This window comes from Schistocerca cancellata, chromosome 5, assembly GCF_023864275.1.
Source record: "Schistocerca cancellata isolate TAMUIC-IGC-003103 chromosome 5, iqSchCanc2.1, whole genome shotgun sequence".
Taxonomy (NCBI): Eukaryota; Metazoa; Arthropoda; class Insecta; order Orthoptera; family Acrididae; genus Schistocerca; species Schistocerca cancellata.
The window spans coordinates 596334299-596361264 of record NC_064630.1 but is presented as its reverse complement, the minus strand read 5'-3'; the positions used below and the strand labels follow the sequence as shown (position 1 = coordinate 596361264).

The 26966-nt window shown below is 44.3% G+C and overlaps 1 protein-coding gene across 1 annotated transcript in view; it reads left to right on the top strand.

Moving 5' to 3' along the window:
- LOC126188001 (uncharacterized) overlaps window positions 1–26966 on the top strand; it is a 154927-nt gene that overhangs the window by 113867 nt on the left and 14094 nt on the right. The window contains exons 3-4 of the mRNA XM_049929410.1: window positions 56–168; window positions 4250–4391. Coding sequence (XP_049785367.1) covers window positions 56–168; window positions 4250–4391 — 255 coding nt within the window. The remainder of the gene's footprint in view (window positions 1–55; window positions 169–4249; window positions 4392–26966) is intronic.

Genomic DNA, 26966 nt, shown 5'->3' with positions numbered 1-26966 from the left:
CATCGCTGCATGCAGCTTAGTGACGTAGCGGTGACGTGTGGTGCTGTGCACACAGGTGCTGGACGCCGAGCTGCACAGCGGTCCCGGGATCCCGCCGACGGCGATGATCGCGCTGTGCTCGGCTCTGCTGCTGGCAACGGTGCTCGCCGCCTCCGTCCTACTCTGCAGGTAAGCGAGTCGCCGTCTTCTGCTTAAACGCTCCAACTGCGTTACACCGTGCAGGGAACGCAATACCGGATGTGTCATGGGTAGCTAAAACTAATCCTGCTGAAACTGTAGCCTACAATAGCAGAGGTAAAATTTGATCCATTAAACACGGGTCCTACTCGAGCCGCCACTGCCTGTAGTACGGAATGTATTTGCAGCGTAAACTTTTCCATTAAGCTCATACCTGTTTGGATCAAATTTGTCGTAAACCCACATGATGTTCATGAGTTATCACATCAGCAGTATTTCCTATTGAATAAGTGGTTAGGAATACTAGCTTGTAGTCTCAATGGGGCAAACTTGATGGACGGGGTGGGAACTACCAAGACTGTGCCTGGACGTTCTCTTTGCGCAACACTGGCGAATGTGCTACTTGTACCAGGACATGCTGGTGCTGATGCAAGGCGATGATAAGCGCTTCTTGGGAAAATAAAGAAGAACCACTGAAACACCCAGAAGGGGAGGAGGAAACGGAACTTTTTGGGTTGAGATGGTACTGGTATTATTGCACTGATTACAAAATAAGAATCAAATTTATAAAGAACTTGGCAGAAGCAGTCCACTTATAAAAATGACGTCACCTCTCCCGTGCCGTGCATGCATCCACTGATTCCGTTCAGAAGGGTGTCATAAAGCCGTTGCGTTCTCCCCTCAAGTACGCTAGCCTAACACTGTTACAACTGGTCTTGGCGGCCATGCAAAATGGCACTGTCACGCATTTGACGTTCGAGGTGGTTCCAAACTTATTCTAACGAGGACAGACCTGGGATCTTGTGGGCTACAGGAGTATCTCAACATCATGCAGTACGTAGGAAAAAGTGCCATGTGTGGAGGAGCGCAGTCCTGAAAAATGCCACTAGTGCACTGTCGCATGAGAGGTAATACGTAAAATACGTGGGGTGTCCGTGACGTAACATCGTGCCCCAGAGTTCCCTCAATCACTATCAACCGCGATCTGTATTTATACCCGATAGATCCTTAAACCATGACGTCAGGAGTAACACAGCTGTGCCTCTTCAAGACGTTGTATGTATGGCGTCTAGTCCCATGTTGCCACCATACTCGCTGACGATGGTCGTGCGGGATAGTACAGAACCCCGCAATTCATCGCTGAACCCTTAGCGGCGCCATTTATCATCAGCCTATGCTTCCCGGTCACGGCACCATTCCAGACGAAGCAGTATGTTTTGTGTTAAAACGACAGCCTACGTATAGGGCGATGACTCTCTAGTCTGGCTGCCCCTAGCTCTCCAACCAACAGTGTGAGATGACACGGAATGTTACAGGGAATCTATTACTTGGTCTCGTATATGAGGTGCAGATGTGAAAAGGTTTTACGCTGTGCTTGGCTCACCTTGCGGTGGTCAGACATGGTCGACCGAATCCTTGACCATGTGTACGCCTGCCCTCACGACCCCACCTGGACCAGCATCGGGCTCTGTCACATCCTAATGCCTCAGAAATCTGGATACTGCACGATTCGACCAACTGGCCAAATGAAGCTCCGGAATGAATCAGATCTCTTTCAGACTCTTACCAGATGATGGTAAAGCTGTCACACTCGAGTATGTGGCATTGCTCCGTGCTGTTCACACACCTTATTCAGCGATGGTGTTTATCTATATGAAGTTACATAGACATACGAAGATGTCTTCTGGATGTTGAACTTGTTTTTGTCTCGCAATGTATAACGCGACAGTGGGGTGCAAGGTGGATACATTGCCTTCAATATCACTTGATGTTGATCCTCTGGTATTATACTTCTGGAATCCTCACAAAAGTGAAATGAACAGAAGTCACTCTCATACGGTTGGAAAACAGTAGTAGCAAAGTGTACCTTCTTTTCAAGCTTAACGATATTATCTATGGATGTTTGAAAGAATTAATAACTCGGCCCAGAGTCGAGTACACTAAGAGATGAGTGCATCCAAATCAGAGGATGACACGCGACATTTCCTTTTAACAGGTATGACTGTACAGTAAAATGTAACAAGTAATGTGCTGAAGTAGTATTGGATAGGTCATCGGTGTTCTTTGAGCCCTATTAGATTTGAAACTACTGAAAAAGTTTACGTTTAAAATACATTAGAACTAACTCGGACAATCATGAAGTTTGTTGAGGTCGTAACGACACATTCACAATTACCACGCAAACCTTTCGTTCTTCACCATGTTTACTGGGATGCTTTAGATGTACTATATTATCGTGTGCTTCCACAAGTGTACCATAATAACCTGTTATGTTATTACTGATGAAAATCATGAATACAATGTTGTTTACGTGTAATTTGTTGAATAATCTTCATGTAATAGAATGACATACTGAAAGTGACTGTCACCTAACCACTATTTTTGTTAACGAAGTAGCGTCAGTAATATTACACATACGCTTTGGAACTACTCATACATTTGGATATTTGCTGTTTGCTCAACGGATGGTTTGTGCACTTCGTGATTAAGCTGCCATATGTACGTGACATTGTTGCTAAGACATCTCACGAGTATCTTCACTGACAGTTTTGCACGGCATTTTGAAAGTTGCTACTGTTATATAATTCCTATGATAAGTACCAACGTTCCAATACGTACTTCAAGCTAAAACTCTTGTGCTATACAGTAAGTCTGTATACAACAAAAATTAAAAATTACTACAACTAGATCCATTTGTACGAGTTTTAGTACCTAAATGTATCTTCTTCTCCTCGTGTGATGCGACACCGGAAGATGACGCCGATTGTATTGCTGGTCACTTCTGGGGAAGTGGCGACATTTTATCATGTAACTTCCTTGAATTATTCTATAGCTACAGAACAGTGTGCGAGGGTTTTAACTGTTACCCCAGAGAAGAAAATGATGCAGTTGGGTAGGCGGGCAACTGATGTTACTACATTACATTAGATGATTGTCGAATATTCCTCTCAGAATTACTAGATTTGAGGATGAAGGTACTCCACTTTAGTTTGCCCCTGTTTGGGCCTCTCAATGGTGCATTTCGCTGGCATACACAATATCAAGATAGTGGCAACGCGGACCACTTCAGAAGTGCGGTGCAAACATCCTTTTGGTTGTTCATCCATCAGTTTATGACCTAAACGAAAATGCTGCAGATAACTATAGAGAGTCTGCTATGACTATACCGTTTACATAGTCTAAACGTTTGTCCCTCCAGATGCGGGAATGGTTTGTCACACATCGTGCGATAGTACTGATCAACTCCAGTACAGGCCACTACAGTGAATCGGGATAGTGTGTTCTTGAATCCTTGATAGGCCAGCATAGCGACGTTTGACTGTCTGAAACTATGACGATATTTAATACAGGCAGGCAGTAACAAAAACCTCAAGTAGCTTGATGACACCTTAAGGATACCAAGTTTCATTTCTTCTTACTGTAGTTTGCGGCTGGATGGCTGAGTGGGTAAGTGCCAGACAACTTTAAATGTCTGATGTTCCATCTTTGTTCCAGCCCAGATTTCTTTCTTATTGCTTTTGTAACATCTGGAAATGATTTGTGTAGTGTTGCACCGTTATTCTGCTGTCCCCTACATAAATGGCTGGATAAGTCAGATCAGAAGTCGAAGCGAGGCGAGAGCCGACCAAAATCCAGTAGGAAAATGCCCAGTAAAGTACGGTGGAGACAACTGCACTTATCGTGGAACTGCGTGAATATTGTTTTGTAGCAATAAACATGGAATTATCTGCAGCCCTTCAATTTTTCTCAGTACTGCACTTCGCTTATGGTTGGTCTTGTGTGCAGCTTGGTGACAGTACCAAGTAAGTTTTGTAACAGTAAATTAAAGTTCTGCTTGGTGCATCAAAGAGCAGTTTAACGGCAACGTACGCATCAAAGGAAGAAGTGAGATAATGTTGTTCTGGAGGAAGATGTCTCCCTTGGTTTATCCAACGCCTATGAAACAGTTGAAGCTTCCCTTAGAACGTCTAGTTCAGCAGTAGACGTACCACTTTCCTGATACACCGCTGATTACTCCACCGTCTTGTTATGCGTCAGGTGCCTTCACCAACCCATTCTGTTACGTTTACAGGTACCGCCGCAAGGTGCCGAACCTAGTGACGTCGTGCAAAGCGTCTCCGCAGAACAGGGTGTGCGACGTGTCGGCTGCCAACGATGTCATCTACGAAGACCTCACCAACATCCGACCCAGGCCCTGCACGCAGCCCCTCCAGGTAATAACGAATCTATCTCTCTATCGCAGTCTCAAGTGCGCACAGAACCGGAGGTCCCTTAAAGCAATTCGCGTAATGCACAAAATTCTTTCCTGCTTACAAATATTGGTTGCTGTGTAAAAATACACTGATCAGCCAGAACATTATGAGCTACTACCTAATAGACACCTTTGGCACAGGTAACAGCGGCATAAAAGCAGTGAGGCCTTGGTTGGTCCATGGAGAGAGAGATAGCAGCACATCACCACACACAAGTCACCTGATTTCAGTAAATTCCGCGGAGGCGAGCGATGAGCTTTGACGCCACATTCGGTTCGATCGGGTTCGGTTTTGGCCAGTTGGGAGTCCAGTACAACAGTTGGACTCGCCGCTGTGTTCGTTGAACCATTCCATCACACTCTTGACATTGTGACATGGCGCATTATCATACTGAAAAATGCCACTGCCGTCGGTAAACATGGTGGCCACGAAGGCGTGTACATCGTCTGGAACCAGTGTACGATAATCCTTGGTCGTAATGGTGCCTTGCGCGAGCTCCACTGGACCCATTTATGCTCACGGGAATGTTCCCCAGAGCATAATGGAGACGCCGCCAGCTTGTCTCCATTCCGCAGTAGAACCGTCAAGTTGCTGTTCGCCTGCAAAACGACGGATTCGCGCCCTCGCATCGGCATGATGAAGCTGTCGGGATTCATCAGACCATGCAACGCTCTACCTCTACGACACCGCCGAGGGCCGATGGTCACGTGCCCATTTCAATCGTAGTTGCCGATGTCGTGGTGTTAACACTGACGCTTGCATTGGTCGTCGGCTGCGGAGACCGATCGCTAGGAGTACTGTGTGTCCGGACAGACTTGTACTCTGCCCAGAGTTTAAGTCTGATGTTAGTTCCGCCACAGTTCGCCGCCTATCCTGTTTCACCAGTCTGTCCAGCCTAAGACGTTCGACACGTGTTATGAGAAGTGACCGCCCAAACCCACGACGTCTGGATGTGGCTTCACCTAGGTTTCGCCGACACCCCCGGGATAACAAGGCCGCCCAGCAGTGTCAGTGACGTCACACTAAGCGGCCCATAGCCGACGCAGCAGTCCACGGACACCTCCGCACAGACGCGCCTGATGCTAACCATCTTCTGTCCGTCATACAGAAAGGAGCGAACTATAATTCGAACCAAAGACCAAATTATATATATTCTTGTAAACAGCATAAAGGTTCATAATGAAATACCGATTACATATACGGGCAGGAATAAGTTTAATCGATTGAGGAACTTTGCCACTATTTTATAACTGTCAGAACACTATTTAGCTTTAAAACTCGCATACAGGTGGTGACAAATGCCAACTGAAAGCAGGACTTAACATTTTCAAGCTATTACACTGAAAGTAAATTATCTTAAACACTGTCATACATAGCAAAACCCTCACAACTTTCGTTTACTATAAGGTAACAAGAGTTCGCTTTATCTCATAAAAAACACGACTATTGTGAATTTACTCATATGTTCATGGTGACAGCTCTTTTCAAGAATTTTTACAAGTGTATCCCCAGTATTAAAGAATAGAAACAAAAGATAGATATCAAATATTCTCCTTTTAACATAGACATCACTGAACACAAGATTCTGTCTTGCACTGTGATACTAAGGGACTGCTCTTTCCTTTAAGAAAAGCCTGACAATTTGAAGTTGTCTGCTATTGAAGATACACTTCTTGAAACAATATTAAAAATGTTATGAAAGGTAAGGAAATGAAAAACAACCAAGTGCATTACGTGTAAGAATGTGAGCAAAAGGCTGAGGCTCTCTTTACTTACCATTTTCAATCTCTCTTTTCCACGTAGAAATCACCAACTGCAAGTCTCATTATTGCTGTCTGTTACTAACAAAGTGCTTTTCTATTTAGAAAACCTGACAATTTGATGTTCATTCTGGTACTGAAGATAAACACTTTTCAGAGGAGTTCTAGAACCTGTTCCTGCCCGTATATGTAATCGGTATTTCGTTATGAACCTTTATGCTGTTTACAAGAATATATATAATTTGGTCTTTGGTTCGAATTATAGTTCGCTCCTTTCTGTATGACGGACAGAAGATGGTTAGCATCAGGCGCGTCTGTACGGAGGTGTCCGTGGACTGCTGCGTCGGCTATGGGCCGCTTAGTGTGACGTCACTAACACTGCTGGGCGGCCTTGTTATCCCGGGGGTGTCGGTTTCGCCACGTTTTGAAGGCACTCACCACAGCACTCCTCGAACACCTGAGAAGTCGCGCCGAGTCTCAGGGCCATCACAATCTGCCGTCGCTCGAAGTCTGATAGATCGCACGCTTCCCCATTCTACACAAGGACAGCACGACTACTGACACTAGACGCACCGTCCGTGTGTCTGATTAGCAGTCATTCCTCGCCAGGTGACGCTGCCCTGGACGGGTTTATATCGAAAGTAGGTCAGAGGTCATAATGTTCTGGCTGTTCAATGTATAGTGTCCTTACACGGTTGAATGCAGTATTTTCAGTCGCATTAGCAGTTCGAGATACGTTTTCCTGTTCCTGTTTACTGGATTCAGGCGTTGTTAAATTAGCATTATTTGCAGAATCTGAGTGAATTACTATAGCAAAATGGCTCTGAGCACTATGCGACTTAACTTCTGAGGTCATCAGTCGCCTAGAACTTAGAACTAATTAAACCTAACTAACCTAAAGACATCACACACATCCATGCCCGCGGCAGGATTCGAACCTGCGACCGTAGCGGTGGCTCGGTTCCAGACTGTAGCGCCTAGAACCGCACGGCCACTCCGGCCGGCAATTACTATAGCAACAAAACTATTTCTGAATAGGAGGAATTTGTTAATAGCTGAAATAAATGTTTGTGTTAGAAGGTCTTTTTTTGAAGGTATTTGTCTGGAGTGTGTTTCGAATAGTTTGGGGCTGTGTCATATCTGGCACGCGGAGCACAAGAAGCTGACACAACACGATCTTCTTCTGAAGTTGAATAAGCATCCTATTTTATAAGTTTTACAACATTGTCCAAAACATCTGTTAATTCCATTGCAAAACGGACAAATTTAACAATAATTACTTCTTCAAACTCGTCTTATGCGTGTTTAAATCATTCATCGGCGCAGTGATCAGTAACGAAGAGGGCGAAAACTGCTGCTTGAGCGTCTTAAAGGCAATGCTGCTAGATTAAGTATCTGTACGTGAACTGAATCCCCTATTTGTTTTCAAGGATACCTCTAAAATACATCAAGCTTCCCCCTGTCATTTTGTAATATACGCTATAAACGCATGACTGTCACCAACCGTACCTGAAAATCAGATATGGCGCTTAGTTATGGTGATTTTATTTCCGACTTTGGTTCACACCTCCGCGGAAAAACTACGACCCATGCCATTTAACCTTGATACGACTAGTATTTCTATCTTAGTTTATGCACAGAATACCCAAATAAGAATCAGAAGAACCTAATGATATACTCTAGAAAAATTCCAGGTTATTTTCAAAACATTTTGTACTCCTCAGATCTTGAAATCCCGTAGCTGCGAAACGTTTGCTTCAGTTTCCTGTTCGCGTCATGAGAGTTCCATCTCGAACATAGAAAAGCCGTTCGTTGCTCTATTCTCATCTCGTAACTTTCATCGGTATTACACTATTTTAATCAAGAGACGATGTATGGCACCAGTCACACACACACACACACACACACACACACACACACACACACAAACACACACACGCACGCACACTCACACTCACACACAAAGGCACTTACACAAACGACCATGCGCATGTTGCATTTTTCGTAATATTTCGATAGTTACTGCGTTCTTCAGTCACTGGGAAAATTAATGTTGGACATGATTGTCATCTGTTCTGCAATTCTCTAAGGCAAAAATTGCAGTAAACGGACGTTTATAACCGTGGTCTGTTATGGTAGCGACAGCGTTCTTTTTATGCCCGCGTTCGAACGTCAAGGGAAAGGCGTATTACGGACCGCTGTTGAATCAGGGAATCGAGCTCGGATATAAAACGCAAAGTGCTGCGACGACAAACGTCGGGTGTGGTCATAAAATACGGTGCTGGGCTCTTTGTTGCCCTAGGGTCCTCGGAATCCAGACAGCGAAACTGTCCTAGATTTCTGCTCGTAGCACTTCAAGGAGATGGTTCAGACAGTTATCGAACTATTAGGCAAAATTCAATCAGATACCTGCGTATTTCTGTTTTAAATGTCGCACTGAGACGCATTAAGATTCAAACGTTGCCTGCTTACGGAAAAGACAATTTTTCACTTTGCGAATTAATAGCACGCTACAGTTTTACAAGCACTCAGTTGGCACGAAACGTAACTGTGAGTACTGTTAAGCTATTCAGGAAAGAAATGTTATATTTATTTGTGATACGTTGCTATGTATCTCTTTATATTCATCTCATATTTTCATTCAAGACACGTCGACGAGTATGAAGTATGTTTTGTGCATCTACCGATGTTGTCTCCATAGTGGATATTAGTTACACTGAAATGCCGGTTTCATGCTTTATCCAAAAAAACTTACGAAACTGTGGAGTATAAACCATGACGATCGTATTATTAACTGATTGATTTGGTAGGAGTCGGGTGAGGGGGAGCACGGATGCGAGATCCAACGCTGCCCGTTGTAGTTACTATACTGCCGGAAAAAAAATCACAACACCAAGGAGTTGTTCGACAGAAACGAAAGTCGGTAGGCGCGTTTCTACACTCCTGGAAATGGAAAAAAGAACACATTGACACCGGTGTGTCAGACCCACCATACTTGCTCCGGAGACTGCGAGAGGGCTGTACAAGCAATGATCACACGCACGGCACAGCGGACACACCAGGAACCACGGTGTTGGCCGTCGAATGGCGCTAGCTGCGCAGCATTTGTGCACCGCCGCCGTCAGTGTCAGCCAGTTTGCCGTGGCATACGGAGCTCCATCGCAGTCTTTAACACTGGTAGCATGCCGCGACAGCGTGGACGTGAACCGTATGTGCAGTTGACGGACTTTGAGCGAGGGCGTATAGTGGGCATGCGGGAGGCCGGGTGGACGTACCGCCGAATTGCTCAACACGTGGGGCGTGAGGTCTCCACAGTACATCGATGTTGTCGCCAGTGGTCGGCGGAAGGTGCACGTGCCCGTCGACCTGGGACCGGACCGCAGCGACGCACGGATGCACGCCAAGACCGTAGGATCCTACGCAGTGCCGTAGGGGACCGCACCGCCACTTCCCAGCAAGTTAGGGACACTGTTGCTCCTGGGGTATCGGCGAGGACCATTCGCAACCGTCTCCATGAAGCTGGGCTACGGTCCCGCACACCGTTAGGCCGTCTTCCGCTCACGCCCCAACATCGTGCAGCCCGCTCCAGTGGTGTCGCGACAGGCGTGAATGGAGGGACGAATGGAGACGTGTCGTCTTCAGCGATGAGAGTCGCTTCTGCCTTGGTGCCAATGATGGTCGTATGCGTGTTTGGCGCCGTGCAGGTGAGCGCCACAATCAGGACTGCATACGACCGAGGCACACAGGGCCAACAACCGGCATCATGGTGTGGGGAGCGATCTTCTACACTGGACGTACACCACTGGTGATCGTCGAGGGGACACTGAATAGTGCACTGTACATCCAAACCGTCATCGAACCCATCGTTCTACCATTCCTAGACCGGCAAGGGAACTTGCTGTTCCAACAGGACAATGAACGTCCGCATGTATCCCGTGCCACCCAACGTGCTCTAGAAGGTGTAAGTCAATTACCCTGGCCAGCAAGATCTCCGGATCTGTCCCCCATTGAGCATGTTTGGGACTGGATGAAGCGTCGTCTCACGCGGTCTGCACGTCCAGCACGAACGCTGGTCCAACTGAGGCGCCAGGTGGAAATGGCATGGCAAGCCGTTCCACAGGACTACATCCAGCATCTCTACGATCGTCTCCATGGGAGAATAGCAGCCTGCATTGCTGCGAAAGGTGGATATACACTGTACTAGTGCCGACATTGTGCATGCTCTGTTGCCTGTGTCTATGTGCCTGTGGTTCTGTCAGTGTGATCATGTGATGTATCTGACCCCAGGAATGTGTCCATAAAGTTTCCCCTTCCTGGGACAATGAATTCACGGTGTTCTTATTTCAATTTCCAGGAGTGTACATATGAAAGCTAATGTCTGTTCATCTTTCGTGCCAGTCGCATAAGAGTGGCGCTAGTAGCGCAACTATGAGCATGCATCAGGTTTGCTTTAAACGCATAGTCCGATCCGATAGCTGAGCGGTCAAGTTGACTGACTGTCATGCCAAGGGGCCCCGGTTCGGGGATTTTCTCCGCTCAGGGACTGGGTGTTGTGTTGTCATCATCATCATCTCATCCTCATCGACGCGCAAGTCGCCGAAGTGGCGTCAACTCAAAAGACTTGCACCAGATGACCGGTCTACCCGACGAGAGGCCCTAGTCACACGACATTTCCATTCTTTTTAAACACACGCCGTAACGTTCGTGAGCGTTAGTTACAGATGAGACTACACGTAGTGAGTTGATGTTAATCAAGAAGGCCTTTAAGGCGACAAAGACGCCATTACCAACACCTCCCTGAGTTTGAACGAGATTTACGATAGGGCTACGGGAAGTTGGACGTTCCTTTCGCGATACTGCAGAAAGACTTGGAAAGAATGAAGCCACTACACATGATGGTACATGGCGCTCTCTACGTCTCAAGCAGAAAGCAAGACGCCGTACTGTATTTGTCGTGTACAGCAGAAACCCGTGTTCGATGGGTTGTATGGTATACATCACGCCACGTCCTACGAATATATGCAATTTCAAATCACCAGCACATTGAATGTCTAGAGAACGCGTCCTTATTGTTAAGATCTGTTGTAATAAACTGACGGGCAGCGTCATATTGGTGATTAACAAATTTTCATAGTTATTTTCGCCTTATAGCTCGCGTGTTACGAGAGTAAGGCGGTTTAGGGCAATGAAGCATTGAAGATGCATGAAAACGTGTCGTCCTTGTTACGATTTATTCAAATTAAATGTCAGTCACATTTCGGCGATTAACGCCTTTAGAAGCTTGTAAATAAAATACGAAGCAAATAAACGCTGCGTTTCAACACAGCGTAATTGGCTGAAGCGTTACGATCGCTAACGGAGTGTGGATCGGAAGGGGATTCGCATCCCACTGTAACAATATATATTTTTTTTTTTTTTGCCTTCGTATTTTCTAAAACGTTGTGGGTGGTTACTATGAAATTAACAGAAATATTTTCTGCAGGGATTTTGTTCGCTTTGGTGAATTTTTATAAGCTGATATCCTTCCTGAGTGACTATGTGTTTTTGTCTTATTATGCGTTCACAGATGCTTAAGTTTTTATTTATGTACATCACAGACAGAAAAACATGATTAGCAAATCGTCAAGGGAAAAAAATGTGCGTTTTGATAGAGCTAATGTAGGAATTATACGCGTGTCCATTTTCGTAAACAAATGGTTCAAATGGCTCTGAGCACTATGGGACTTAACTTCTGAGGTCATCAGTCCCCTAGAACTTAGAACTACTTAAACCTAACTAACCTGAGGACATCACACACATCCATGCCCGAGGCAGGATTCGAACCTGCGACCGTAGCGGTCACACGGTTCCAGACTGTAGCGCCTAGAACCGCTCGGCCACCCCGGCCGGCTTTTGTAAGCAAACTCTGTGGTGTGCGAGCTGAATAAAGCCGACAACTGCCGTTGGAGACCGCTGAGATCGCAAAATCACATTAACCAGTTCTTGGTGTATGCCGCCGGACCGTGTCTCGTAACGTGGGATATCCCATCGGCGTGCACGTTACCGTTAACTTCCTCGTCCCGTGTGGCGAATCATAATCGTATGGCCCCAGTTCGTGGAAAATCTGAATTTTATAAGCATACTTTCGATACCAGGAGCAGACGCGATGCTTGTCTCACTGACTTGGATAGTGATCGTGTGAACACTGTGCAGATGTTTCCGACCTTCTCTGCTGAGTGAAGCGAAGCAGTGGGGCGGGCTCGCGCCGAACGGTAACACACAGCTTTCCGCGCCCGCTTTAAATATTCAGCTGAGCGAGTGGCGCCGAAAGTGATCGCCCGGTGACTGGACACCACTACATGCCGCACCACCCTGAACAGAACAGGCGGGCAGCTGCGGCTGTTTGTCGCTCACCTGGCCACCCGTATCGGCTGCCCGCCACCCGCCGCACGCTGGATCGCCTTACACTGGCCAGCGATGGCCGACTAAACCCGTACCACCGGCACGTTCACTCACGCTCCATTGTCCCCCACTTATAGCGTCGCACATCCTCACAGCAGCAACTCCTGTAACAGCTCTACACTGGCGGCTGATACACTGCTCTGCAAAACTTAAGGACCAGACAAGTAAAGTAACACAAGCAACATGTTAACTACTCGGTGGAAATGAATGAAAGTGGGGCAGCGTGTTGGCAGAATTCTCAGCCGTGCACAGAAAGTTGGGCGTCACATTGCGTGAGGTGAGCGTCACTGTATCACCAAAGGGGAGTGGCCCAGCAACACGAGGCAGCTGAAGGAACGGGAAAATACAGTGTGTATCAATCTGTGACTTGGTTACGGCCGGCCGGTGTGGCCGAGCGGTTCTAGGCGCTTCAGTCCGGAATGGCGCCGCTGCTACGGTCGCAGGTTCGAATCCCACCTCGGGCATGGATGTGTGTGATGTCCTTAGGTTAGGTTAGGTTTAAGTAGTTCTAAGTCCAGGTGAGTGATGACGTCAGATGTTAAGTCCCATAGTGCTTGTTGGGTTGACAGAAGAGCCAACACCGTGTTACTAGAGGAGGCCGAAATGCACGCGTTTTAGCTCACGCAGGCTGGCGTGAGGAGGGAAGGACTCTACTGACGTGATGTCTGGAACATGACAAGGAATGAGAATTCAGAAAGCGGACGTAATTAGTTTGATACTTAACTTTAATCCATTAATGATGAGCGTCGCTCTTGACGGTACATGAGCCACAATATTATCTGTTCAGAAGACATAGTAACTGAATATGGTGCCTTGCTAGGCCGTAGCAAATGACGTAGCTGAAGGCTATGCTAAACTGTCGTCTCTGCAAATGAGAGCGTGTGTAGTCAGTGTACCATCGCTAGCAAAGTCGGCTGTACAACTGGGGCGAGTGCTAGGGAGTTTCTCTAGACTAGACCTGCCGTGTGGCGGCGCTCGATCTGCAAGCACTGATAGTGGCGACACGCGGGTCCGACGTATACTAACGGACCACGGCCGATTTAAAGGCTACCACCTAGCAAGTGTGGTGTCTGGCGGTGACACCACAGTGCTTAGAGCCATTTGAACCATTTTGAACTTGGTTACGGTGCACTGTTGCGGTATTTTTCGTTACAACATGACCCGGAGACAACTTGTGGATGACTTCACACGGGAAGAATCGTCGTGAAGAAGGACGAAGTGTGACGACTGTAGACCAGGAGTTTATTAATGCTCACACCATTGTTTTGCGTGCAAGGAGAGCATTCCAAACCAAGGGTGCTGCTACTAGACAGAGATAAGTTGGTCGACCACGTCCAACTACAGCAGCTGATAACTGCTACATTCTGCAGCAGGGAAGAAGGTACCCACGTCCAACAGCAGTTGGAACCACACGTAACAGAGCTGCAAGGCACCCAATCTCACGCTCCATAGTGGCTCTGGGACTGCTTGAGGGCGGTCCCTTTGGCCGAAGACGTTACGTTGTGTTCTGTCGACTACCGCACATCGGCCTCACCGTTTGCAGTGGTGTCGAGACCATAGGGACTGAACCAACAAAGAGTGCGATTGCGTGCTCTTCCCGGCTGGGAGAGCAGATTACGTCTGAGTAGTGATTCTGGACGTAGCCTCATAAGGCGAGGGGTCGGAACACGTAATGCATCCTGGAACACTGTTGAACAAGACTGTTTGTTGTGGTCCAGGTGTCGTGGCGTGTGTTGGTGTACTGTGCATTACAGTACTTATCTCTAAATCTTTGAACACAGTACGCTTACCGGTCAACGTTATAGTGACACTGTACTTCTTCCCCACGTACGCATCCCAGGGATGCAGCCGGCCCTGACTTTGTTTTTATAGTGGACAATACGCGACCGTATCGAATTGCGAATGTGGAGGAGCCCTTGGAACGAGAGGGTATTCGACGAATGGACTGGCCTGTCCGTTCCCCCAACTTTAATCCCATCGAACACGTTTGGGATGAGTTGGGAGATGTACAGCAGCACGTCCGCATTTGCCAACGACCATCCAGCTACTGCCAACTGCACTGGTGGAGGAATGGACTGTCGTACCACAAGGACTGTTTACCAACCTTGTGGCCAGCGTGCGAACACGCTGGGGAGCATTGCACCACTCGCACCACGAATCTTCCCCTTTTGGACACAAACCATGCTGTGGGGTTTCATCTGTTGACACTCTGTGAAACCATGTTGCCCAAACAGCTCGTCTCATGTTCTCCAAATCTCCTACATTTCTCCTTATTGCTAGTCCATAATATTGAGTCTAAGAATCGACTTCACGTTTTGTAAGGCGATCAGGACCACCTATGTGCGTCTAACGGTTTTTTGCCACTGTACTCTTTACATAATATACTCAGTCGAGCTCCCATTCATTTTTGTACATGCCCAACACATTCAAGCTTTACTATCAGAGTGTCCCCATGTGATCTGCCATTAACAACAGTAGTATGTCCTTTACAGTCTCCATCCCCAAGGTAGCCCACGTACCTCGCACCACGACTGACCCCTGATCTTCTAAAAATGTTTAGAACTCCTTTCGTTTCCATGTTTACACTTGGGCCATCAAAGTTCTTTACGCAAACATGGGTGCCGATAAATTTACTTGAACAATCCTGGCAGTGCTTTGTTAGACATTCATAATCTAGTATCTTACTAGTTCCAATAAATGTGGCAGTTACAACCGGAATCAGGGAAATATTAGGTCTCTTCTGCCAAGATTCAATCCAATGCTGCTACAATGTCTGTGTTCTCAGACAGTCTTCTGCTGCTCTTTTCATTGAATGTTCACTTACATCACATAAAGCATTATGTATTGATTTACTGTATCTGTCAAACCGCAGTGGAGATGGAGGGAAATGAACCATTGCACAAAAAGTCTGGGCAGCTCTCCTTCCCCTTCCAATACATCGCATTGCATAAGTAAGCTGAATATTTACACTGTAATGTCGACTATTAGTTACTGCCGACGTCATAGCATCACTGTGCATCTTACTCGAGCTATAGGCAGTCACTAACCGACTTGGAAGACCCTTGCTTGCTGAAATGTCCTCAGAAACGTCAATACTATCTTCACAATTGCAGTACTTACATTTCACAGCACTCTTCAAAAGTCTTGACAGCATATTTAGGTTTACAATAACATTTCTGTCATTATTGCTGCTTACAATACTACTAGGCTTGTTCTTATTACATTGAGAAAGAGGAAGTTTCCGTCTAGAAGCACAGCCTGTAGACACAGTTTCCGGGGGCGACTTTTGAAGCATCTGATGTGTATTATTCGGCTGTGTTTGGAATTGGTTGCCGCGAAACTTTCGTTTGGGGCTAAATTTCTTTACTCTCGGCATTTGTAGCACACACAGTAACTAGAAAACCACACACCTACGAAATTCCAAAATCATATATTCTCAGATCTTTGTTTAAATTCGAACCATAGCCTTCTAGACATGCCTGTACTTTGGTTCTGGGAGTCAGTGCCTTCTAGAATACACCTGTGTTAACGATCCGTAACTAACGACGGAAAAAGCGGAAGAATAAAATAATTCATCACGTATTCTGACGCACTTCAAACTGACAGATGGGCGTGGCCCCTGTGCAAAATCAGGCTCAACCTCAAGTTTAGAACGAACGGAAAATTATAACGCCCATGAACTATACATTTTTGAAATCAGCATGAAATGCTCTTTCCTATAGTCCAATTTTTTTTTCAAATTTTTGGTCATTTTCACGAGCATGTCCCCTTAAGCAGAGTTCAGTGCCTTTTCCACTATATCATATCACTCAGTAATATGACTGTATTTACCATGCAGCTGATACGTTTAATCTTGTATTTACCCGTTGGAGAATAACGTAAACTATATTGTTTACCAGAAAAAATAGAATTTCATACTAACTAGATGAAATAAATGACGCTACAACGATTGAAGGCTAATTAAAATGCGACATAGTAGATACTGTATTGATACCGTACACTCAAATGATACTTTCAGAAGTTGAAAATACCGCTACAGTTTTAAGGTTTATTTATTTTTTCTTAATTTTTCAGTGCTTGGATCACACGCAGTTTCGGGCTGTTACACGCCCATCACCAGGTGTGATACTGAAAATAAACAAGCTAATAATAATTTTTACGGGCAGTAGTACACATGAGTAAACAAAAATGAAGTACTGTGTAATACTTATAGGAAACAACGGTCGAGGTAGGTGTGCGGTAAAGAAGTACGGAATGAACACCAGGACACTTAACATTTTGCGCTGTGATACCGAGCGCCGCAGTAGAAAGCGTAAGACGCGGCGTACCACCAGCGAGCGCAGAGCACGGAGAAGCGTACACGAAGGAGGAAGCAAACTGGCAAACCATAGTGACAAAAGTACTGCCATCTGTTGACGGGAAGAATAACGACTGTCCATCTAGCTCGGCCGTTCACTATTTGAATTAATGATATACATGCAAAAGAAAAAAAATACAAAAAAATGCACAAAATCGTTAAGAGTATGTTATGAGGTAAAGGAACATACTGAACAGGGGCAGTAGAGAAAGGTAGTAGAACTACTAACTGGAAGCCGGCGAGTTAAAAGCTTACTTATAAACTGAAAAATATTATGATTTTTTTTCTCTTTTTATGAGTGACATGCAAATTTTTAATTTAAGTGGGGACGGGTATGGCGACACGGAATAACGTGCCTTTGACATGAGTTGTCGTGCTACTAAGCAAAATGGTAGATATCTCAACCTTTTTTTTCTCGTGTGTACTACTGCGTGAAGTAGTGAAGGCAGCAGAGGATCAAGTAGGTAAAAAGACGAGGGCTAGTAGAAATCCTTGGGTAACAGAAGAAATATTGAATTTAATTGATGAAAGGAGAAAATATAAAAATGCAGTAAATGAAGCAGGCAAAAAGGAATACAAACGTCTAAAAATGAGATCTACAGGAAGTGCAAAATGGCTAAGCAGGGATGGCTAGAACAAATGTAAGGATGTAGAGGCTTATCTCACTAGGGGTAAGATCGATACTGCCTACAGGAAAATTAAAGAGACCTTTGGAGAAAAGAGAACCACTTGTATGAATATCAAGAGCTCAGATGGAAACCCAGTAGTAAGCAAAGAAGGGAAAGCAGAAAGGTGGAAGGAGTATATACAGGGTCTATACAGGGGCGATGTACTTGACAATATTATCGAAATGGAAGAGGATGTAGATGAAGATGAAATGGGAGATACGATACTGCGTGAAGAGTTTGACAGAGCACTTGAATCGGAACAAGGCCCCGGGAGTAGACAACATTCCATTAGAACTACTGACGGCCTTGGGAGAGCCAGTCCTGACCAAACTCTATCATCTGGTGAGCAAGATGTATGAGACAGGAGAAATACCCTCAGACTTCAAGAAGAATATAATAATTCCAATCCCAAAGTAAGCAGGTCCTGACAGATGTGAAAATTACCGAACATCAGTTTAGTAAGTCACGGATAAAAAATACTAACGCGAATTCTTTACAGACGAATGGAAAAACTGATAGAAGCCGACCTCAGGGAAGATCAGTTTGGATTCCGTAGAAATATTGGAACACGTGAGGCAATACTGACCTTACGTCTTATCTTAGAAGCTAGATTAAAAAAAGGCAAACCTACATTTCTAGCATTTTTAGGCTTAGAGAAAGCTTTTGACAATTTGACTGGGATACTCTCTTTCATATTCTGAAGGTGGCAGGGGTAAAATACAGGGAGCGAAAGGATATTTACAATTTGTATGGAAACCAGATGGCAGTTATAAGAGTCGAGGGACATGAAAGGGAAGCAGTGGTTGGGAAGGGAGTGAGACAGGGTTGTAGACTCTCCCCGATGTTATTCAATCTGTATATTGAACAAGCAGTAAAGGAAACAAAAGAAAAATTCGGAGTATGAGTTAAAATCCATGGAGAAGAAACAAAAACGTTGAGGTTCGCCGATGACTCTGTAATTCTGTCAGAGGCAGCAAAGGACCTGGAAGAGCAGCTGAACGGAATGGACAGTATCTTGAAAGGAGGATATAAGATGAACATTAACAAAAGCAAAACGACGATAATGGAAAGTAGTCGAATTAAGTCGGGCGATGCTGAGGGAACTAGATTAGGAAATGAGACTCTTAAAGTAGTAAAGGAGTTGTGCTATTTGGGAAGCAAAATAACTGATGATGGTCGAAGTAGAGAGGATATAAAATGTAGACTGGCAATGGCAAGGAAAGCATTTCTGAAGAAGAGAAATTTGTTAACATCGAGTGTAGATTTAAGTGTCAGGAAGTCGTTTCTGAAAGTTTTTGTATGGAGTGTAGCCATGTATGGAAGTGAAACGTGGATGATAACTAGTTTGGACAAGAAGAGAATAGAAGCTTTGAAACGTGGTGCTACAGAAGAATGCTGAAGATTAGATGGGTAGTTCACATAACTAATGAGGAGGTATTGAGTAGAATTGGAGAGAACAGACCGGGTTCCCGGGTTCGATTCCCGGCGGGGTCAGGGCTTTTCTCCGCCTCGTGATGACTGGGTGTTGTGTGATGTCCTTAGGTTAGTTAGGTTTAATTAGTTCTAAGTTCTAGGGGATTGATGACCATAGATGTTGAGTCCCATAGTGCTCAGAGCCATTTGAACCATTCTGAACCATTTTTGGAGAGAACAGAAATTTGTGGCACAACTTGACTAGAAGAAGGGATCGGTTGGTAGGGCATATTCTGAGGCATCAATAGATCACCAATTCAGTATTGGAGGGCAGCGTGGAGGGTAAAAATCGTAGAGGGAGACCAAGAGATGAATACACTAAGCAGATACAGATGGATGTAGGTTGCATTAGGTACTGGGAGATGAAGAAGCTTGCACAGGATAGAGTAGCATCGAGAGCTGCATCAAACCAGTCTCAGGACTGAAGACCACAACAACAACAACTACTGCTTGTAAAAAATATTACTAGCTTCGGTGTCTTGTTTATTTTCAGCAGGCCGGCCGGAGTGGCCGAGCGGTTAAAGGCGCTACAGTCTGGAACCGCACGACTGCTACGGCCGCAGGTTCGAATCCTGCCTCGGGCATGGATGTGTGTGATGTCCTTAGGTTAGTTGGGTTTAAGTAGTTCTAAGTTCTAAGGGACTTATGACCACAACAGTTGAGTCCCATAGTGCTCAGTGCCATTTGAACCATATTTTCAGCATGATAGAAAATGATACGCGTGTAATAGCCCGAAGCAAAAAAAAAAAAAAAAAAAAAGTTCAAATGTGTGTGAAATCTTATGGGACTTAACTGCTAAGGTTATCAGTCCCTAAGCTTACACACTACTTAACCTAAATTATCCTAAGGACAAACGCACACAGCCATGCCCGAGGGAGGACTCGAACCTCCGCCAGGATCAGCCTCACAGTCTATGACTGCAGCGAGCCCGAAGCCGGTTATGGTCTACGCACTGAAAAAAAAAAAATCATTTTTGCCACTACACGTTTGGTTTTAGTGCAGAATCGGATCGCGCCGTCTGCACCGAAGCGTGTGTGAAGCGGTTTGTTATACTGCACAGTGAAGTAGGGCAACTTTAGTGGGAAGCCCTATGTCTCCAGACGGCGGCAGTGTCGCCGCCAACACCTGCGCACAGCTTGTCCGGCGACTTCCATACGAGCCAAGGCTGTCCGTGCCCAGGTGGTAAACATTCCTGAGGTGAGCCGGCGTCCGCGTATCAGGTGTCTCCCAGCTGGACTTTCTTAAGTCTAGTTCACACTGCGGTAGCCTACAGTTACAGGGCAGAACTCTGGGGATTTTCAACAATTTCATTCGTGGCCTGAAAAATCAATACAGGCAGTGCGTTTCGTATGTTGTTTTTCAGCACTATCATCACATGCTTACGTGTTACACTAGGCTAATTAAACTATGTTTGCTCCCACTACTGTTAGCATTATCTGTGGATACCTTAGATTAAACTGGCCTGGTTCTTTGTTGCCTTTGGTGTAAACATTATTTGCCAGAGCACAGTTATGAGAAATCTCACGATGTGTACAGGGTGGAGAAAAATTGTGTCACGAAATTTTAAGCCTGGATAGCTGATGTCAGTAGGAACCAAAATTGTGTGTAGGTCGACAACGCACCATTGATAAACTACGGCAACTAGGCACCACGCGCTCCGATTAGCCGTGAGATTGCCCTGTTGCCGTTCGTCGGTTGAAGGGCTGCGCTATGGTTGTCGGTTAACACATACAAACGTCCCTGTCCCAACGTGATACGCACACGTGTCGAATACGTCTTGCTGTTTGTCTCCCCAGCCAACCAGAGCGCATGGCGCCAGGTTTCCGTAGTTTAGAAATGGTGATTAGTCGACCTACTCAGCATTAGTATTTTTGGTTCCTACTGGCATCAGCTATCCAGGGTTAAAATGCAATTTTTCTCCACATTATATATATATATATATATATATATATATATATATATATATATATATAACTTCTACATGTTATCAATTTCAACTTGATACGTCAAACCGTTCCTCAGAAAAACGGGTTTCAACAATATATATATATATATATATATATATATATATATATATATATATATATATATATATGTGTGTGTGTGTGTGTGTGTATCTATCGAGGATCTACACAGTTTTTGTCAAAAATGAAAAATGGTTCAAATGGCTCTGAGCACTATGCACTATGGGACTTAACATCTGAGGTCATCAGTCCCCTAGACCTTAGAACTACTTAAACGTAACTAACCTAAGGACATCAGACACATCCATGCGCGAGGCAGGGTTCGAACCTGCGACCGTAGCGGACTCGCGTTTCCGGACTGTAGCGCCTAGAGTTGCTGTGCCACAACGGCCTGCGCAGTTTTTGTCTGTTATCGACATTCATACTGGCAAGATATCGGTCCCAGGGATTTCAAGACGTTCATAAGTGTTTTACTCTCAAGTTGAAAGTCAGATCACAAATGGCAAAAGAAATATTTTTTCGTGTGTGATACAATTAGTGATTAACAATTATCGGATTTTTTTCCTTCGGTTGTTCTATGAAACCTTGCTTCTTGGCAAATTTCATGATTATAGGTTAAGGGGATGTAGCCTGTAGGTTTTAATGAGTGAGTTACGAGTATCAAAATATTTGGCATAAATGGCCATATCTTTTGATTGCATGCCTTAGATGCTAACGTTTATTACACCACTACGGGACCACAGACCTCAGTATCCAACATAAGTTTCAACTTGGCAAGTCTACCCGTTCCTGGGGAAAAGGGGTCTTAGCAAAAGGACGGGCAGACAGTCGCATAACAAATGACAAAAAAAGTTTTTTTCGTGTGATGTAATTAAAGAGTAACAATTTTAGGATTTTTTTACTTTGGTTGTAATGTGAAACCATGCTTCTTGGTCAATGGGAAGTACCCTTTAGATTTTGAAAAGTGAGTTTGGGAGAATCAAAATATATTACATAAACATCCATATCTTTTGATTGCATTAACTGAGAAGCTTCACTTTACATCCACAAGGAACCGTATAACTTTTATATGTTATCAATTTCAACTTGATACGTCAAACCGTTCCTCAGAAAAACGAGTTTCAACAATCAGAGAGATAGAGTGATCGTAAAAGAAATCCGGTTTTACCGACTGATGTACGGAACCCTAACAATTACTCATTACCGGGAAAATGGCGCCACCGTGTAATTTAATGAGTTGTCGTTGTCTAATACAACAACGTGATTAGCGTTACGTGAAAAGAAAAGCAAAAAAACATTGCTTGTGTCGAGGGAGGGAGCTAGTAAACCTCCGTCAATAACAAATTAACTACCGGTGGGAAATATTGTTCTCAAACATTGTTATTAATTAATACAAGATTGTGTCACCATTCGCATGTAGGCTCACATTTTAATATATGTCAGCTGCACATTTGGAACCTACTGCACTTCATCATTACATTGCTACTATGGTCGCGCCTCAAGATGTTCGCTACGATAGGGACGAGGAGCAAGTAACAGGAAAGTGCCCTGTGCGCATCCAAAACACAATTAGGCAAGTCCTAGCAGCAAACATCAGCCCCCTTGTCGTTAGAGTGATACGTGATGTACTTACAGGGTGTTTCAAAAATGACCGGTATATTTGAAACGGCAATAAAAACTAAACGAGCAGCGATAGAAATACACCGTTTGTTGCAATATGCTTGGGACAAAGTACATTTTCAGGCAGACAAACTTTCGAAATTACAGTAGTTACAATTTTCAACAACAGATGGCGCTGCGGTCTGGGAAACTCTATAGTACGATATTTTCCACATATCCACCATGCGTAGCAATAATATGGCGTAGTCTCTGAATGAAATTACCCGAAACCTTTGACAACGTGTCTGGCGGAGTGGCTTCACATGCAGATGAGATGTACTGCTTCAGCTGTTCAATTGTTTCTGGATTCTGGCGGTACACCTGGTCTTTCAAGTGTCCCCACAGAAAGAAGTCACAGGGGTTCATGTCTGGCGAATAGGGAGACCAATCCACGCCGCCTCCTGTATGTTTCGGATAGCCCAAAGCAATCACACGATCATCGAAATATTCATTCAGGAAATTAAAGACGTCGGCCGTACGATGTGGCCGGGCACCATCTTGCATAAACCACGAGGTGTTCGCAGTGTCGTCTAAGGCAGTTTGTACCGCCACAAATTCACGAAGAATGTCCAGATAGCGTGATGCAGTAATCGTTTCGGATCTGAAAAATGGGCCAATGATTCCTTTGGAAGAAATGGCGGCCCAGACCAGTACGTTTTGAGGATGCAGGGACGATGGGACTGCAACATGGGGCTTTTCGGTTCCCCATATGCGCCAGTTCTGTTTATTGACGAAGCCGTCCAGGTAAAAATAAGCTTCGTCAGTAAACCAAATGCTGCCCACATGCATATCGCCGTCATCAATCCTGTGCACTATATCGTTAGCAAATGTCTCTCGTGCAGCAATGGTAGCGGCGCTGAGGGGTTGCCGCGTTTGAATTTTGTATGGATAGAGGTGTAAACTCTGGAGCATGAGACGATACGTGGACGTTGGCGTCATTTGGACCGCAGCTGCAACACAGCGAACGGAAACCCGAGGCCGCTGTTGGATCACCTGCTGCACTAGCTGCGCGTTGCCCTCTGTGGTTGCCGTACGCCGTCGCCCTACCTTTCCAGCACGTTCATCCGTCATGTTCCCAGGCCGTTGAAATTTTTCAAACAGATCCTTTATTGTATCGCTTTTCGGTCCTTTGGTTACATTAAACCTCCGTTGAAAACTTCGTCTTGTTGCAACAACACTGTGTTCTAGGCAGTGGAATTCCAACACCAGAAAAATCCTCTGTTCTAAGGAATTGTCTAAAGCACACTTGCACGTTGTGAACAGCACACGCTTACAGCAGAAAGACGACGTACAGAATGGCGCACCCACAGACTGCGTTGTCTTCTATATCTTTCACATCACTTGCAGCGCCATCTGTTGTTGAAAATTGTAACTACTGTAATTTCGAAAGTTTATCCGCCTGAAAATGTACTGTTGTCCCAAGCATATTGCAACAAACGGTGTATTTCTATCGCTGCTCGTTTAGTTTTTATTGCCGTTTCTAATATACCGGTCATTTTTGAAACACCCTGTAGTTCACGCTGTGCAGATTCCACGCAGACAAGTTGCAGTGACATCACCTGGCATGCAGATAGAAAGTGTACACAACAATTTTGCTTAGAAAGCGAACGACAATGTTTACTCATAGTGCTATAAAACGTTTTTGAAATTAACACTGACATAAAATTCAAGTACCATGTGTCAAAATTTCTGTAGTAGCGTGCAAATGAAAACAACAATTTACTAAGTAGACATCTGGTGGACTATTGCACACACCAGTGATATTACCCAAATCTTTCACCTCACCTTATTTTCATGGTGTTCCCCAATAGCGTCACTGTTGCTTGATTTTTGCACAGTAATTTACAAGCACTTCCTGTCAGTGGAGCTTTATTAGGGTTACAAAGCTTTATAGCCAAGTGTACAGTGCTGTAGTTTTCCTAATAGCATCGTTGCCTGTACGTTAAGTGTGTTGCGTATCTAGAGGGCGTTAGCACATTTCGATCTCTTTGTCTGCGTACACGAACAGTTTCTTACTAGATTCCTCTAGAAACCGAAAGTGGTGAACCTTGTAGAAACTGAACGAAGGTATGTAGAGCGCTGTGTAAACATACGGAACATTTTTGTTGTACATAGTTATCCTCCTGCCTGTTACAGAAAATAAACAGTATTCATAGCAAAACCGAAACTGTCGATGTTTAATTCAGGTTTTATTGGAAATTCTTCATTTGTAACGTGGAACAGAGGGATGCTGTAGTAAAAATAAAAAAAAATCAATACATATTTATCATATAGTGCTAGAAAACGCAATTTGTCCAACAAACAGGTAAAAAGAAAAACGCAAAAAAAAAAGAATTTTGTCGAACTTATATAAAACATGTTTCTGTTATTCAGAAACTATTTGCGCCTTTAACAGTAATATCATGAAGCTCTTACCTTTGATCACGATGAAGAATGTTCTACTGAGCACAAAATAACATATAATTTTGTATTTGTGCTTGTAAACTGCACTTGCATCCAAACTGATTGATTTTGTTACATAAAAGCGCAAAAGTTACACGATCAAATACTTTTTTTTACTTATAAAATGCAAATTATACTCTATTTTGTAATGAAATAAAATATTATGTTCTTTTCCCTACCGTTGCTACCAATAGAACCAGTAATCCTACCATTTACTACGTCTAGGAAAGCTAATGAACCGTAATTTTGGTAGGTGCACACTGGAACTTCATGTATTTCCTGGTAGTGTACAATCACATTCCCACTACGCCAACACTTGGCCACACACACGCACACATGGAAAGTCTTTGCACTGAACGTCTAGGAGTGATAAAACGCGTCACAGGGAACAACTTCTGTTAGGGAGAAAACATTAACTGACACTCCCCATCGATGATAGGCGTCTTTTATATAACACTTCGTTAGTATACCCTGCTGTTTCAGTGAAATCTGGTAGTCTCCAGGGGAAGCGAATTCAGTAGTACGATCCCAACCATCGCAGGGAAATGTCAGTGAACATTTTGTCAAAAGAAAAATTGTTCCCTGTGTCATGTTTTGTTACCCATAGACGCTTGGTGCAAAGACTTGTTAGCACCTTCTACGACTGGTGTAGCGATAATGAATTGTATACACAAACTTTCCTCATGAATCAGTCTTATGTTTTAGCGAAAATCGTATCAAAATCCCTACTGTAGTCCCTGAGATTTGCCTTCACACACACATGGAAAAACATGGCAGGGAATTTTTCATACAAGTTATGCCAATAATAAAACTATGAAACCGTCGAGTCTGTCTGTTCGTCTGTATGAACAAGCTAATGCCCAGAAGTACTAGATAACTTCTCATGGGATTTTCATAGGTAACTTGAGTGTACATTGGGGCAACATGCAGCCTTTATTTCACTGAAATCGGCTCTCAGGAAAAAAGGTGTCGTCATTTAAAGTTTTATCTAAAATCGTGTGCTCAGCTTAGTAGTTCGGATACTTAACCGTCACGGCTTAGTACACCAAAGAAGCAACAGATGGCGCTGTTAATTTCGCAGTACACCAAAGAACCAATAGATAGCGCTGTTAGGTTTTTTTAACTCAGTAACGCGTGTTTTCGGAAATTCAAGTCAGTGACATAATTAAGTGCAGCTATCTTATCTTTACGAACACAAACTAACAGTGAATTGACTTGGCTGGGATTATACGGATTTGCTGACTTCGATTTGTCTATTAACAACTCAATGACCTTGTTTTGCTTCTTTCGATGCGTTTTGTTCATATTCTTTGCTAGGAAAAACGCGTTTATTAAATTTGCTTTGTGATTTAGGTGCCTACTCAGTACATTTCGGTCTCGTTTTGTTCATGAATAAAAATGCCGGAAAACGGTCTCGTCTTTCTTAATACACTTTCTGTTTACAGAGAAGCTTTATAAATGAAAAATAAATTCCATACGTACAATGTTTTGTGCACAGCTATAAATAAATATTCGGTCAACGATTGCTTTCTGTTAAGAATTTTCAAATATTTGGCGTCCTGTATCAAGGAACACGTAACTCGACGATTCCCTCATACCGATAGGAAACTGTAACACTTACTTCTGTTCTAGTCAGCACAGTATCTCATCTAGGCTTCCATTCTCAGAGCACCTACTCAGTCCATTATCCAGTATCTCTCGGTCATATTTATATCCTGGGACATCCTCTTTGTTCGTATCATATCCGAACAGATTTTTACGAAAATGACTGT